This window comes from Salmo trutta, chromosome 12, assembly GCF_901001165.1.
Source record: "Salmo trutta chromosome 12, fSalTru1.1, whole genome shotgun sequence".
NCBI classification, from domain to species: Eukaryota; Metazoa; Chordata; class Actinopteri; order Salmoniformes; family Salmonidae; genus Salmo; species Salmo trutta.
Genome location: NC_042968.1, coordinates 86,932,179 through 86,947,686, shown reverse-complemented (window position 1 = coordinate 86,947,686; position 15,508 = coordinate 86,932,179). Strand labels below are relative to the sequence as shown.

Sequence of the window (15,508 nt, the reverse complement as noted above, 5' to 3'; positions counted from 1 at the left end):
AGTATGGCCACCAGCTGCATTAAGTACTGCAGTGCATCTCCTCCTCATGGACTGTACCAGATTTACCAGTTCTTGCTGTGAGATGTTACCCCACTCTTCCACCAAGGCACCTACAAGTTCCCGGACATTTCTGGGGGGAATGGCCTTAGCCCTCACCCTCCGATCCAACAGGTCCCAGACGTGCTCAATGGGATTGAGATCCGGACTCTTCGCTGGCCATGGCAGAACACTGACATTCCTGTCTTGCGGGAAATCACTCACAGAACAAGCTGGTGGCATTGTCATGTCAGGATGAGCCTGCAGGAAGGGTACCACATGAGGGAGGAGGATGTCTTCCCTGTAACGCACAGCATTGAGATTGCCTGCAATGACAACAAGCTCAGTCCGATGATGCTGTGACACACCTCCCCAGACCATGATTGACCCTCCACCTCCAAATCGATCCCGCTCCAGAGTACAGGCCTCAGTGTAACGCTCATTCCTTCGACAATAAACGCCAACCCGACCATCCCCCCCGGTGAAACAAAACCACTACTTGTCAGTGAAGAGCATTTTATGCCAGTCCTGTATGGTCCAGCGATGGTGGGTTTGTGCTCATAGGTGATGTTGTTGCCGGTGATGTCTGGTGAGGTCCTGCCTTACAACAGGCCTACAAGCCCTCAGTCCAGCCTCTGTCTGAGCACTGATGGAGGGATTTTGCGTTCCTGGTGTAACTCGGGCAATTGTTGTTGCCATCCTGTACCTGTCCCGCAAGTGTGATGTTCGGATGTACTGATCCTGTGCAGGTGTTACACGTGGTCTGCCACTGCGAGGACGATCAGCTGTCCGCCCTGTCTCCCTGTAGCTCTGTCTTAGGCGTCTCACAGTACTGACGTACAATTTTATGCAATTTATTGCCCTGGCCACATCTGCAGTCCTCATGCCTCTTTGCAGCATGCCTAAGGCACGTTCACACAGATGAGCAGGGACCCTGGGGATCTTTCTTTTGATGTTTTTCAGAGTCCGTAGAAAGGCCTCTTTAGTGTCCTAAGTTTTTATAACTGTGACCTTACTTGACTACCGTCTGTAAGCTGTTAGTGTCCTAATGACCGTTCCACAGGTGCATGTTCATTCATTGTTTATGGTTCATTGAACAAGCATGGGAAACAATGTTTAAACCCTTTACAATGAAGATCTGTGAAGTTATTTAGATTTTTACGAATTATCTTTGAAAGACAGGGTCCTGAAAAAGGGAAGGTTCTTTTTTTGCTGAGTTTATTTTCTACATTATAGATTAATAGTGAAGACATCAACTATGAAATAACACATATGGAATCATTTACCGTAATTTCCGGACTATAAGCCGCTACTTTTTTCCCACGCTTTGAACCTCGCGGCTTAAACAATGACGCGGCTAAATAATAATAATTAAAAAAAAACACACATTCTGTGACGTGCTCAGTTTTTTGGTGGCATGAAGCTTTCATTAGACCAATGAAATTGCCGAACGGGTTAAGGTCAAACAACTTTTTTGTTTACTGTTTAGATTAAATCGAGCGCTCTCAAACTTCCCATCATTCTGATTACGGTAGTCATTTTGTCACCCTCATCATGGCAAAGACACGGAGAAATGCATATGATGCAGCTTTCAAGTTGAAGGCGATTGATCTGGCTGTTGGAAAAGGAAATAGAGCTGCTGCACGGGAGCTTGGTCTGGAGCAATTACTTTCTTGGTAGGCTACTGTTTACTGCTAATTTAATTTTTTTTTGTTACAAGCCGTGTTTCGTTAAAGCCTGTGTAAAGTTCATTTGTTTCAATGTACCGGTAGGCACCTGTGGCTTATAGACATGTGCGGCTTATTTATGTTCAAAATAATAGTTTTTAAATTCAGTGGGTGAGGCTTATATTCAGGTGCGCTTAATAGTCCGGAAATTACGGTAGTAACCAAAAAATATATTATATTTGAGATTTTTCTAATATTTTTCAAATATACACATAAATAACCATACAGTCAATAACACAATAGAAACGTATATGTACATTGTGTGCAAATGTAGTAGATTAGGGAGGTAAGGCAATAAATAGGCCATAGAGGCGAAATAATTACAATTTAGCATTAACACTGGAGTGATAGATGTGCAGATGATGATGATGATGATGTGCAAATATAGCTACTGGGTTGCAAAACAGCAAGAAGATAAATAACAATATGGGGATGAGGTAGTCTATATTATAATGGACCTATAAACAGTATCTATATTGTATTGGACCTATATATAGTACTTATATATTTTTTAAATTACTGTCCTTTTTCTGGCCTGCAAATTGGTTGATGGAATTTCTAAGTCCTGATTTGGCCCTTCAGTCTCCTCTCCCCACACAGAGGACAATGAGAACTTAATACATTGCAACTCCTGTTCATGCGGTTTTCTCTCTTTTGTGTGTGTGTGTGTGTGTGTGTGTGTGTGTGTGTGTGTGTGTGTGGGCGGGCGTGCAGGCAAAGACATTTAACAACGATGAGAAGAAGTTCCAGCAGCACATTCAGGTCCAGCAGAAGAAAGAACTCAGCAGCTTCCTGGAGTCTCAGAAACGAGAGTACAAACTTCGCAAGGAGCAGCTTAAAGAGGTACACACAGTGCATTCGGAAAGTATTCAGACCCTTTCTCTTTTTCCATAAATATCTATCAATCTACACAAAATACCCCATAATGACAAAGCGAAAACAGGTTTTTAGAAATGTTTACAGAAAATACCTTATTTACATACAGTTGAAGTCGGAAGTTTACATACACTTAGGTTGGAGTCATTAAAACTCGTTTTTCAACCATTCCACACATTTTTTGTTAACAAACTATAGTTTTGGCTAGTCTGTTGGGACATCTACTTTGTGCATGACACAAGTCATTTTTCCAACAATTGTTTAGAGACAGATTGTCACTTATAATTCACTGTATCACAATTCCAGTGGATCAGAAGTTTACATACACTAAGTTGACTGTGCCTTTAAACAGCTTGGAACATTCCAGAAAATGATGTCATGGCTTTAGAATCTTCTGTTAGGCTAATTTACATCATTTGAGTCAATTGGAGGTGTACCTGTGGATGTATTTCAAGGCCTACCTTCAAACTCAGTGCCTCTTTGTTTGACATCATGGGAAACTCAAAAGAAAGTCCCCAGAAAAATTTAAATTGTGGACCTCCACAAGTCTGGTTCATCCTTGGGAGCAATTTCCAAATGCCTGAAGGTACCACATTCATCTGTACAAACAATAGTACGCAAGTATAAACACCATGCTGTCATACCGCTCAGGAAGGAGATGCGTTCTGTCTCCTAGAGATGAACTTACTTTGGTGCGAAAAGTGCAATTCAATCCCAGAACAACAGCAAAGGACCTTGTGAAGATGCTAGAGGAAACGGGTACAAAAATATCTATATCCACAGTAAAACGAGTCCTATATCGACATAACCTGAAAGGCCGCTCAGCAAGGAAGAAGCCACTGCTCCAAAACCGCCATAAAAAAGCCAGACTACAGTTTGCAACTGCACATGGGGACAATAATCAGACTTTTTGGAGAAATGTCCTCTGGTCTGATGAAACAAAAATAGAACTGTTTGGCCATAATGACCATCATTATGTTTGGAGGCAAAAGGGGGAGGCTTGCAACCCGAAGAATCCCATCCCAACCATGAAGCACGGGGGTAGCAGCATCATGTTGTGGGGGTGCTTTGCTGCAGGAGGGACTGGTGCACTTCACAAAATAGATGGCATCTTGAGGCAGGAAAATTGTGGATATGTTGAAGCAGTCAGTCAGGAAGTTATAGCTTGGTTGCAAATGGGTCTTCCAAATGGACAATGGCCCCACGCGTACTTCCAAAGTTGTGGCAAAATGGCTTAAGGATAACAAAGTCAAGGTATTGGAGTGGCCATCACAAAGCCCTGACCTCAATCCTATAGAAAATTTGTGGGCAGAACTGAAAAGGCGTGTGTGAGCAAGGAGGCCTACAAACCTGACTCAGTTACACCAGCTCTGTCAGGAGGAATGGGCCAAAATTCACCCAACTTATTGTAAAAAGCTTGTGGAAGGCTACCCAAAACATTTGATCCAAGTTAAACAATTTAAAGGCAATGCTACCAAATACTAATTGAGTGTATGTAAACTTCTGACCCACTGGGAATGTGATAAAAGAAATAAAAGCTGAAAGAAATAATTCTCTCTACTATTATTCTGACATTTCACATTATTAAAATAAAGTGGTGATCCTAACTCACCTAAAACAGGGAATTCTTACTTGGATTAAATGTCAGGAATTGTCTAAAACTGAATTTAAATGTATTTGGCTAAGGTGTATGTAAGCTTCTGACTTCAACTGTAAGTATTCAGACCCTTTGCTATGAGACTTGATGCATCCTGTTTCCATTGATCATCCTTTAGATGTTTCTACAACTTAAATTCAAGTGATTGGACATGATTTGGAAAGACACACACACACTATGGTTGTTGACAGTGCATGTCAAAGCAAAAACCAAGCCATAAGCTCAAAGGAATTGTCCGTAGAGCTCCGAGACAGGATTATGTCGAGGCACAGATCTGGGGAAGGGTCCCAAAAAATGTCTGCAGCATTGAAGGTCCCCAAGAACACAGTGTCCTCCATTATTCTTAAATGGAATAAGTGTGGAATCACCTTGACTTTTCCTTTTGCTGGCCGCCCGACCAAACTGAGCTGTCAGGGGAGAAGGACCTTGGTCAGGGAGGTGACCAAGAACCTGATGGTCACTGACAGAGCTCCAGAGTTCCTCTGTGGAAATGGGAGAACCTTCCAGAAGGACAACCATCTCTGCAGCACTCGACCAATCAGGCCTTTGTGGTAGAGTGGCCAGACGGAAACCATTCCTCAGTAAAAGGTACATGACAGCCTGCTTTAAGTTTGCCAATAGGCACCTTCAAGGACTCAAAACATTAGAAACAAGATTATTTGGTCTGATGAAACCAAGATTGAACTCTTTGGCCTGAATGCCAAGCGTCATTTCTGGAGGAAACCTGGCACCATCCCTACGGTGAAGCATGGTGGTGGCAGCATCATGCTGTGGGGATGTTTTTTAGCAGCAGGGACTGGGATACTAGTCAGGATCGAGGCAAAGATGAACAGAGCAAAGTACAGAGAGACCTGCTCAGGACCTGACTGGGGCGAGGGTTCACCTTCCGACAGAAGAACGATCCTAAGCACACAGCTAAGACAACACAGGAGTGGCTTTGGGACAAGTTTCTGAATGTCCTTAATGGCCCAGCCAGAGCCCGGACTTGAACCCGATCGAACATCTCTGGAGAGACCTGAAAACAGCTGGGCAGCAAAGCTCCCCATCCAACCTGACAGAGCTTGAGAGGATCTGCAAAGAAGAATACCCAAGAAGACTCCTGGCTGTAATTGCTGTCAAAGGCGCTTCAACAAAGTACTGAGTATAGGGTCTGAATAATTATGTAAATGTGACATTTCAGTTTTTGCTTTCTCATTTTGCGTGAAATTGTGTCGATTTGATGAAGAAAAAAAATAATAATTTTATCAATTTTAGAATTAGGCTGTAATGTAACAAAGTATAAAAGTCAAGGGGTCTGAATACTATCCACACACACACACACACACACACACACACACACACACACACACAGGTAACGCTGCTTCGTGGGTGAACAGGGACAGGCCCTACTTCGCGCCCCTCGTTCGAGCCCAGTGAGGGACAGGAACAGGGATGGAAGCAACACTGTTACATTGACGCTGTTGACCCGGATCACTCAGTTGGGCTATGCCCGGCTGCTGGGGTTGCTGCGGAGACCAGGTCAAAGGAGGGTGAGTTTAACCGATATGGGCCGGCTAGCTAGGTAGCTGTTAGTGCGTGGTAGACTAGTAGTGTCCATCTTTGACGTCAACCAATCTAGACCTAGAAGTAGTTCTGAAGGACCATGGCTTCAGTAGCACTCTGGGTAATGGTCCATTTATATTGGAGGGATGCGGGCCAAATTTAAGCACCAGAGCTTATATGTAAATTACAGTTTGGAGCAGTCTAGTCGTGCGTGATCGTCCTTCCAAAATCTTGTCTCGTTGACTTGACTGTTGGAAGTCTGAGGAACTTCAGTATTTGGATTTTGCGATTTGAATGGGAGTGCTGGCATTCAACGCTCGCAATTGATTGTCTCTGAGTAGAAATGTGGTTTTCCCTCAGGAGAGGCATTTCCTGTTCCCCTTCCCGGACAACCTTTTAGTACCCTGTGTCATATGCTGCCTGTTGCAAATCAGAATCACAAACTGTTAGGAGCTCTACCAATGTAAATATGTGATTGGTTTGGTAAGTGGCAACTTATTGCAACTAGTTTCTGTCTAGACCCCACACCTTTTTTATCTTCTTCCTGAGGAGAGCTTCACCAGTCTGAGGCTGGGAGCAGTTGGACTGCACATCTGATTACTTTTAAGTAGTTATATATATATATATATATATATATATATATATATATATATATATATATATATATATATATATAGCCTTTTTTATTAACCTTTTTTAAACTAGGCAATAGATGAACTTAAAAGGATAGTTCACACGAATTACAGAATGACTTTGGTTTCCTTACCCTATAAGCAGTCTATGAACAAGGTATGTCAGCAATCCAAAACCAAAACTGTCGTATTCGTCCATATACAAGCTTACAGGGTAAGGATTTTATTTTGTAATTTAGTGCTGCTTTTTAGGTGATGGGTTCAGAGGGTCCCTGGTTCAAGCGCACGCACGCAAACACACACACACACACACACACACACACACACACACACACACAATGTGGAACAGGACCTGGTACGAGAGGTGTACACACACTCACTTCTCTCTGTCCTGTAGGAGTTGAGTGAGAACCAGTCGACCCCTAAGAAGGAGAAGCAGGAGTGGCTGTCTAAGCAGAAGGAGAACATCCAGCACTTCCAGGTACAGTACAAGTTACATCAACACAAATTACTGGTTAGTCGAGGTAATTTGTAGATGTAAGTAGTGGCATAGATGATAAACAGCGAGTAGCAGCAGTGTAAAATCAAAAGGGGGGGTCAATGCAAACAGTCCGGGTGGCCATTTGATTAATTGTTCAGCAGTCTTATGGCTTGGGGGTAGAAGCTGTTAAGGAGCCTTTTGGACCTAGAATTGGCACTCCGATACCACTTGCCGTGCGGTCGCAAAGAGAATAGTCTATGACTTGGGTGACTGGAGTCTTTGCCAATTTTTTGGTCCTTCCTCTAACACTGCCTAGTATATAGGTCCTGGATTGTAGGAAGCTTGTCCCCAGTGATGTACTGGGCCGTACGCACTACCCTCTGTAGCGCCTTACGGTCGGATGCTTAGCAGTTGCCATGCCAGTCGGGGATGCAAGCGGTCAGGATGCTCTCGATGGTGCAGCTGTATGACTTCTTGATGCCAAATCTTTTCAGTCTCCTGAGGGAGAAAAGGTGTTGTGCGCTCTTCACGACTGTCTTGGTGTGTTTGGACCATGATAGTTCATTGGTGACGTGAACACCAGGGAACTTTAAACTCTCAGTCCGCTCCACTATAGCCCTATCAATGTGGATGGGCATGTGCTCGGCCCTCCGTTTCTTGTAGTCCACAATCAGCTCCTTTGTCTTGCTAGCATTGAGGGAGAGGTTGTTGTTCTGGCATCACACTGCCAGGTCTTTGACCTCCCTATAGGCTGTCTCATCATTGTCTGTGATCAGGCCTAACACTGTTGTCGTCAGCAAACTTAATAATGATGTTGGAGTCGTGCTTGGCCATGCAGTCGTTGGTGAACAGGGAGTGCAGGAGGGGACTAAGCATCCACCCCTGAGGGGCCCCAGTGTTGAGGATCAGTGTGTCCTGTATTGACACTTTGTCTGAGGTCATAGCGGGATTTCTTATAAGCATCCGGATTAGTGTCCCGCTCCTTGAAAGCGGCAGCTCTTAGCTTTAGCTCGGTGTGGATGTTGCCTGTAATCCATGGCTTCTGGTTGGGATATGTACGTATGGTTGCTGTGGGGACGATGCACTTATGATGAAGCCGGTGACTGAGGTGGTATACCCTTCAATGCCATTGGAAGAATCCCGGAACGTATTCCAGTCTGTGCTAGCAAAACAGTCCTATAGCGTAGCATCTGCGTCATCTGACCACTTCTGTATTGAGTGAGTCACGGGGACTTCCTGCTTTAGTTTTCTCGTAAGCAGGAATCAGGAGGATATAATTATGGTCATATTTACCAAATGCAGGGCGAGGGAGAGCTTTGTATGCATCTCTGTGTGTGGAGTAAAGGTGGAGGTTTTTTCCACCTCTGGTTGCACGTGACATGCTGGAAGAAATGAGGTAAAATGGATTTAAGTTTGTCTGCGTTACAGTCCCCCGCCACTAGGAGCGCCGCTTCTGGATGAGCATTTTCCTGTTTGCTTATGGCCTTATACAGTTCGTTGAGTGCGGTCTTAGTGCCAGCATCGGGTTGTGGCAGTGGTGTAAAGTACTTCAAGTAAAAATACTTTAAAGTACTACTTAAGTAAACTCAGCAAAAAAAGAACCTTCCCTTTTTCAGGACCCTGTCTTTCAAAGATAATTCGTAAAAATCAAAATAACTTCACAGATCTTCATTGTAAAGGGTTTAAACACTGTTTCCCATGCTTGTTCAATGAACCATAAACAATAAATGATCATGCACCTGTGGAACGGTCGACACTAACAGCTTACAGACGGTAGGCAATTTAGGTCACAGTTATGAAAACTTAGGACACTAAAGAGGCCTTTCTACTGACTCTGAAAAACACCAAAAGAAAGATGCCCAGGGTCCCTGCTCATCTGCGTGAACGTGCCTTAGGCATGCTGCAAGGAGGCATGAGGACTGCAGATGTGGCCGGGCAATGAATTGCAATGTCCGTACTGTGAGACGCCTAAGACAGCGCTATAGGGAGACAGGACGGACAGCTGATCGTCCTAGCAGTGGCAGACCACGTGTAACAACATCTGCATAGGATCGGTACATCCAAAACATCACACCTGCGGGACAGGTACAGGATGGAAACAACAATTGTCACAGTTACACCAGGAACGCAAAATCCCTCCATCAGTGCTTAGACTGTCCACAATAGGCTGAGAGAGGCCGGACTGAGGGCTTGTAGGCCTGTTGTAAGGCAGGTCCTCACCAGACATCACCGGCAACAACGTTGCCTGTGGGCACAAACCCACCATTGCTGGACCATACAGGACTGGCAAAAAGTGCTCTTCACTGACAAGTAGTGGTTTTGTCTCACCAGGGGTGATGGTTGGATTCGCGTTTATCTTCGAAGGAATGAGCGTTACACCGAGGCCTGTACTCTAGAGTGGGATTGAGGTGGAGGGTCCGTCAGGGTCTGGGGCGGTGTGTCACAGCATCATCGGACTGAGATTGCCTGCAATGACAATCTCAGCGCTGTGCGTTACAGGGACGACATCCTCCTCCCTCATGTGGTACCCTTCCTGCAGGCTCATCTTGACATGACCCTCCAGCATGACAATAGCCATTCTGCTCGTTCTGTGCCTGATTTCCTGTAAGACAGGAATGTCAGTGTTCTGCCATGGCCAGCGAAGAGCCCGGATCTTAATCTCATTGAGCACGTCTGGGACCTGTTTGATCGGAGGGTGAGGGCTAGGGCCATTCCCCCCAGAAATGTTCGGGAACTTGCAGGTGCCTTGGTGGAAGAGTGGGGTAACATCTCACAGCAATAACTGGCACATCTGGTGCAGTCCATGAGGAGGAGATGCACTGCAGTACTTAGTATCTAGTGTGGCCACCAGCTGCATTGACTGTGACTTTTGATTTTGACGCCCCCTTTGTTCAGGGACACATTATTCCTTTTCTGTTAGTCACATGTCTGTGGAACTTGTTCAGTTTATGTCTCAGTTGTTGAATCTTGTTATGTTCGTACAAATATTTACACGTTAAGCTTGCTGAAAATAAACACAGTTGACAGTGAGAAGACGTTTCTTTTTTTAGTTTAGTTTTAGCTTAATCTGTACCTTACTATTTATATTTTTGATAACTTTTACTTGTACTTCACTACATTCCTAAAGAAAATAATGTACTTTTTACTCCATCCATTTCCCTGACACCCAAAAGTAGTCGTTTCATTTTAAATGCTTAGCAGGACAAAAAATTGTCCAATTCACACACTTATCAAGGGAAGACCCCTTGTCCTCCCCAATGCCTCTGATCTGACTGACTCACTAAACACAAATGCTTTGTTTGTAAATTATGCCTGAGTGTGCCCCTGGCTATCCAAATATTTAAAAAAATTAAATTGTGAAGTCTGGTTTGCGTAATTTAAGGAATTTTTTATTATTTGTACTTTTGCTTTTGATACTTACGTGTATTTTAGCAATTACATTACATTTTGATACTTAAATATATTTAAAACCAAATACTTTTAGACTTTTACTCAAGTACTATTTTACTAGGTGACTTTCACTTTTACATGAGTCATTTTCTATTAAGATATTTTTACTTTTACTCAAGTATCAAATCAAATTTTATTGGTCACATACACATGGTTAGCAGATGTAATTGCGATTTTAGCTAAATGCTTCTGCTTCTAGATCCGACAGTGCAGCAGTATCTAACAGGTAATATCTAACAACTCCACAACAAAACCTAATACACACAATCTCGTAAAGGAATGGGATAAAAATATAAAATATATGGATGAGCAGTGACAGAGCAGCTAAGATGCAATAGAATAGATAATGTAGTATACAGTATATACATATGAGATATGTAAACATTCTTAAAGTGGCATTTATTAAAGTGACTAGTGTTTCATTTATTAAAGTGGCTAATGATATCAAGTCTGTAGGTAGGCAGGTGCCTCTCTGTGCTAGTGGTGGCTGTTTAACAATCTGATGGCCTTGAGATAGAAGCTGTTTTTAAATCTCTCTGTCCCAGCTTTGATTCACCTGGATCAGACCTCGCCTTCTGGATGGAAGCGGGGTGAACTGGCAGTGGCTCGGGTGGTTGTTGTCCTTAATTATCTTTTTGGCCTTCCTGTGACATCGGGTGTTGTAGGTGTCCTGGAGGTCAGGTAGTTTGCCCCTGGTGATGCGTTGTGCAGACTGCACCACCCTCTGGAGAGCTCTGCGGTTGTGGGTAGGGATGCACGATATATCGGTGAACATATCATAATCGGGACGATATTAGCTAAAAATGCCAACATCGGTATCGACCAATGTCTAGTTTAACGCCGATGTGCAAAACCAATGTCAAAGCTGACGTGCATACCTATATAACGTATGTACATGACGTAATGACGCCTCGTAAAATGTTGCGCTACACGTGCAACACAGCAATCCTAACCTAGAGTGTCTGCTGTGTGGATTGAGCAGTCAACAAGTCGAGCAGTCATTTGGAAGAGTGAGTTGTCTCGCTGAAATTTTCTTAAATGCAAAATCCATTAAAGCCAAAATAATGGAATTCATTGCCCTTGACAATCAACCGTTCTCTGTCGTGGGTGACGTTGGCTTTCACCGACTGGTCGAGCACCGGTACACACTACCAAGTGCACTATTTTTCAGATGTTGCCCTACCGGAGTTACACAGTAATATCACTGCTTTTAGCCTCACGACATACATACTATCGAACACCATTTGGGTCTTTGCCTAGTCAAACAGTAGCACTGTCAAAGCTGTAGAAAAAAAGTCTGCAAACACCGGCCACGAACGATGCGTTTACAATACGGCGTTGGTAATAAAGCATCGTTTGTTTGACCGCAACTTCTGGGGTAGCTAGCTTTAGCTTGGTACCTAGATAGCACCAATACAACCAGCCTGAAAACAATGACCAGTAGAAACTGCAGTCATTTTCATTATTCTTAGCAATGATTAAGGAATCCTTGTAAGTAAGTATTAGCTAGGTTGCCACTTGTTGTTGGCCTATTGAAATTGAACTTCAGTTCATGAAAATAAATAGCTAGCCAGCTACTTAACCCTGTTGCCCAAAGCTAAAGTTATAAGCAGCCAGCTAGCTTCATCTGGCTAGTGAGGCTCGACCGGACCGTGTTATGTGTTGTGAAGCTAGCCACAATAAGGATTAGGCACAATAATGGAATTTGCGGTTTGCCCTCAAAATAAAAGTATGTCATTGACAGCGATGCAAATGAATACAAATAGTAGAATTATGCCGTACTTTTATTTTAAAGGCTAACTGCAAAGTCCACTATTGTGGCTAATCCTTATTGTGGCTAGCTTCACATAGATGGGTCCGACCCCCATTAATCAAATAAGAACTGTCATATAAATTAGGGTTATTTTAGATGACACATAGCTATATAGTTAGCTAGCTAACTATAGCTACTGAAACAGATTGTCGTTTTGCTATGCATTTGGGGAAGAACATTGTTTGCATCCATGATCTAGCTAGCTTTTTTTATGACCAGGGCTGTAGGTGCGCGAGAACTTTACCAGCATCATAGCATACGTATCGATGAATCGTTGTGACATATGAGTGATAGTTATTACACATTGATTACACTATGTAAAAAATGTATGAACGTGTTAAATTATTATGTGACTTGCAGTCATATTCAGGTCCTGATTGGTCAACAAGCTTATTTGACACGTCAAATAGTGTTAAATAGTATATTTTTTAACATGCAAAGAGCCAAAGGGTGTTCCATAGAGATCCTGGTTGAGAATGAAACCACTGAACAAAAGAACAACGAAACAGCACAGCAAGTAAGTGAAAGTAAGACGTTTTGATGATGTTTTACTGGTAATGGGGACATACGTAAATGCCAACAAATAAACTTTTTGGTCAGTGTGTGTGTAACCTTTTAACTAGGCAAGTCAGTTAAGAACAAATTCTTATTTACAATGACGGCCAAACCCGGACGACGCTGGGCCAATTATGGGACTCCCAATCACGGCCGGATGTGATACAGCCTGGATTCGAACCATGGACTGTAGTGACGCCTCTTGCACTGAGATGCAGTGCCTTAGACCACTGCGTCCGTGTGTGTGTGTGTTAACTATTTAACTGTACTAGAATGCTTAAAAGGCCGCAAAAATGTATATCGGTATTTTTTGTCAAGGAAAATATTGGTATCGGCCAAAAATGTCATATCGGTGTATCACTAGTTGTGGGCGGTGCAGTTGCCGTACCAGGCGGCGATACAGCCTGACAGGATGCTCTCGATTGTGCACCTGTAAAAGTTAGTGAGGGTTTTCGGTGACAAGCCAATTTTCTTTCAGCCTTCTGAGGTTGAAGAGGCGCTGTTGCACCTTCTTCACAACACTGTCTGTGTGTGTGGACCATTTCAGTTTTTCGGTGATATGTACACAGGAACTTAAAACTTTCCACCTTCTCCACTACTGTCCCGTCGATGTGGATAGGGGGGTGCACCCTCTGCTGTTTCCTGAAGTCCACAACCATCTCTTGTTTTGCTGACATTGAGTGAGGTTATTTTTCTGACACCCCACTCTGAGGGCCCTCACCTTCTCCTTGTAGGCCGTCTCGTCGTTGTTGTTGGTAATCAAGCCTACCACTGTTGTGTCGTCTGCAAACTTGATGATTGAGTTGGAGGCGTGCATGGCCACGCAGTCGTGGGTGAACAGGGAGTACAGGAGGGGGCTGAGATCGCAAACTTGTGGGGCCCCAGTGTTGAGGATCAGCAGGGTGGAGATGTTGTTTCCTACATTCACCACCTGGAGGCGGCCCATCAGGAAGTTTAGAACCCAGTTGCACAGGGCGGGGTTCAGACCAGGGGACTCAAGTTTAATGATGAGCTTGGAGGGTACTATGGTGTTGAATGCTAAGCTGTAGTCAATGAACAGCATTATTACAAAGGTATTCCTCTTGTCCAGATGGGATAGGGCAGTGTGCAGTGTGATGGCGATTGCATCGTCTGTGGACCTATTGGGGCTGTAAGCAAATTGAAGTGGGTCCAGGGTGACAGGTAGGGTGATCCTTGCATAGTCTCTCAAAGCACTTCATGATGACAGAAGTGAGTGCTACAGGGCGATAGTCATTTAGTTCAGTTACCTTGGCTTTCTTGGGAACAGGAACAATGGTGGCCATCTTGAAGCATGTGGAAACAGCAGACTGGGATAGGGATTGATTGAATATGTCCGTAAACACACCAGCCAGTTGGTCTGCGCATGATCTGAGGACGTGGCTTTGGTTGCCGTCTGGGCCGGCAGCCTTGTGAGGGTTAACACATTTAAATGTTTTACTTACATCGGCCACGGAGAAGGGGGGCTCACAGTCTTTGGTAGTGGGCCGCGTCAGTGGCACTGTATTGTCCTCAAAGCGGGCAAAGAAGTTGTTTAATTTGTCTGGAAGCAAGACGTCGATGTCCGCGACGGGCTGGTTTTCTCTTTGTAATGCATCGCAGAAGTTAGAGTAGCAGTGGTCGAGTGTGTTAATCGCTCATGTACTGCAATCGATATGCTGATAGATTTTAGGTAGCTTTGTTCTCAAATTAGTTTTGTTAAAATCCCCAGATATATGGTTTTCAGTTTGCATAAAGTCCAATGAAATTCCTTGATGGCCGTCTTGGTATCCACTTGCGGGGGAATATACACGGCTGTGACAATAACAGAGGAGAGTTCTCTTGGGAGATAAAACGGTCGGCATTTGATTGTGAGGAATTCTAGGTCAGGTCAACAAAAGGACTTGAGTTTCTGTATGTTGTTACAGTTACACCATGAGTCGTTAATCATGAAACATACATCCCCGCCCTTCTTCTTACCGGAGAGATGTTTATACCTGTCGGCACGATGCACTAAAAATCCCGTTTGCTGTACTGACTCCGACAGCATGTCCCAAGCTAGCCATGTTTCCGTGAAAGAGTATGTTACAATCCCGTATACTCTTTGGAAAGCAACTCTTGCTCTAATTTGGTCGACTTTGTTAACTAGGGACTGGACATTAACGAGTAATATACTCTGAAGCGGTGGGTGGTGTGTGCACATCCAAAGCCTCACTAGAAGACCGCTCCGGCTCCCTCTCCTCCGGCGGCGTTGTTTTGGGTCGGCCTCTTGAATTTGTTTGAATTCCCTGGGAGGTGCAGACAAAGGATCCGCTTTGGGAAAGTCGTATTCCTGGTTGTAGTGCTGGTTGTGCTGGTAAGTTGACGTCTCCCTGATATACAATAGTTATTCCCGGCTGTATGTAATAACACTTAATGTTTTCTGGGCTAACAATGTAAGAAATAATACATAAAAAAAAAAATACAGCAGCAGTTAACTAAGGCCTAGAAGCGACGCTGCCATCTCTTTCAGCACCATCTTTGAGAACAATTGGTTACTTTTTCCACCACTGGTTTGTGGTGGTAAATAGAAGGCTACGAATAATATAGATGAGAACTCTCTTGGTAGATGAACTGTATACCACACTATCATGAGGTATTCTACCACAGGCGAGCAATACCTCGAGACTTCTGCTATTGTTGCACTCTTCATGTATCTGTCTAGAAATGTATGGTGTTTTTCTTGTATTATTAATTGATGTA

The 15,508-nt window shown here is 43.8% G+C and overlaps 1 protein-coding gene across 3 annotated transcripts in view; it reads left to right on the top strand.

Moving 5' to 3' along the window:
- Nucleotides 1–15,508, top strand: part of LOC115204586 (serine/threonine-protein kinase TAO1-like) — a 47,682-nt gene that overhangs the window by 29,208 nt on the left and 2,966 nt on the right. For all 3 annotated transcript variants that reach the window (XM_029770245.1, XM_029770243.1, XM_029770244.1), the window contains 2 exons: nucleotides 2,478–2,606; nucleotides 6,868–6,951. In XM_029770245.1, the coding sequence (XP_029626105.1) occupies nucleotides 2,478–2,606; nucleotides 6,868–6,951 (213 nt within the window). The remainder of the gene's footprint in view (nucleotides 1–2,477; nucleotides 2,607–6,867; nucleotides 6,952–15,508) is intronic.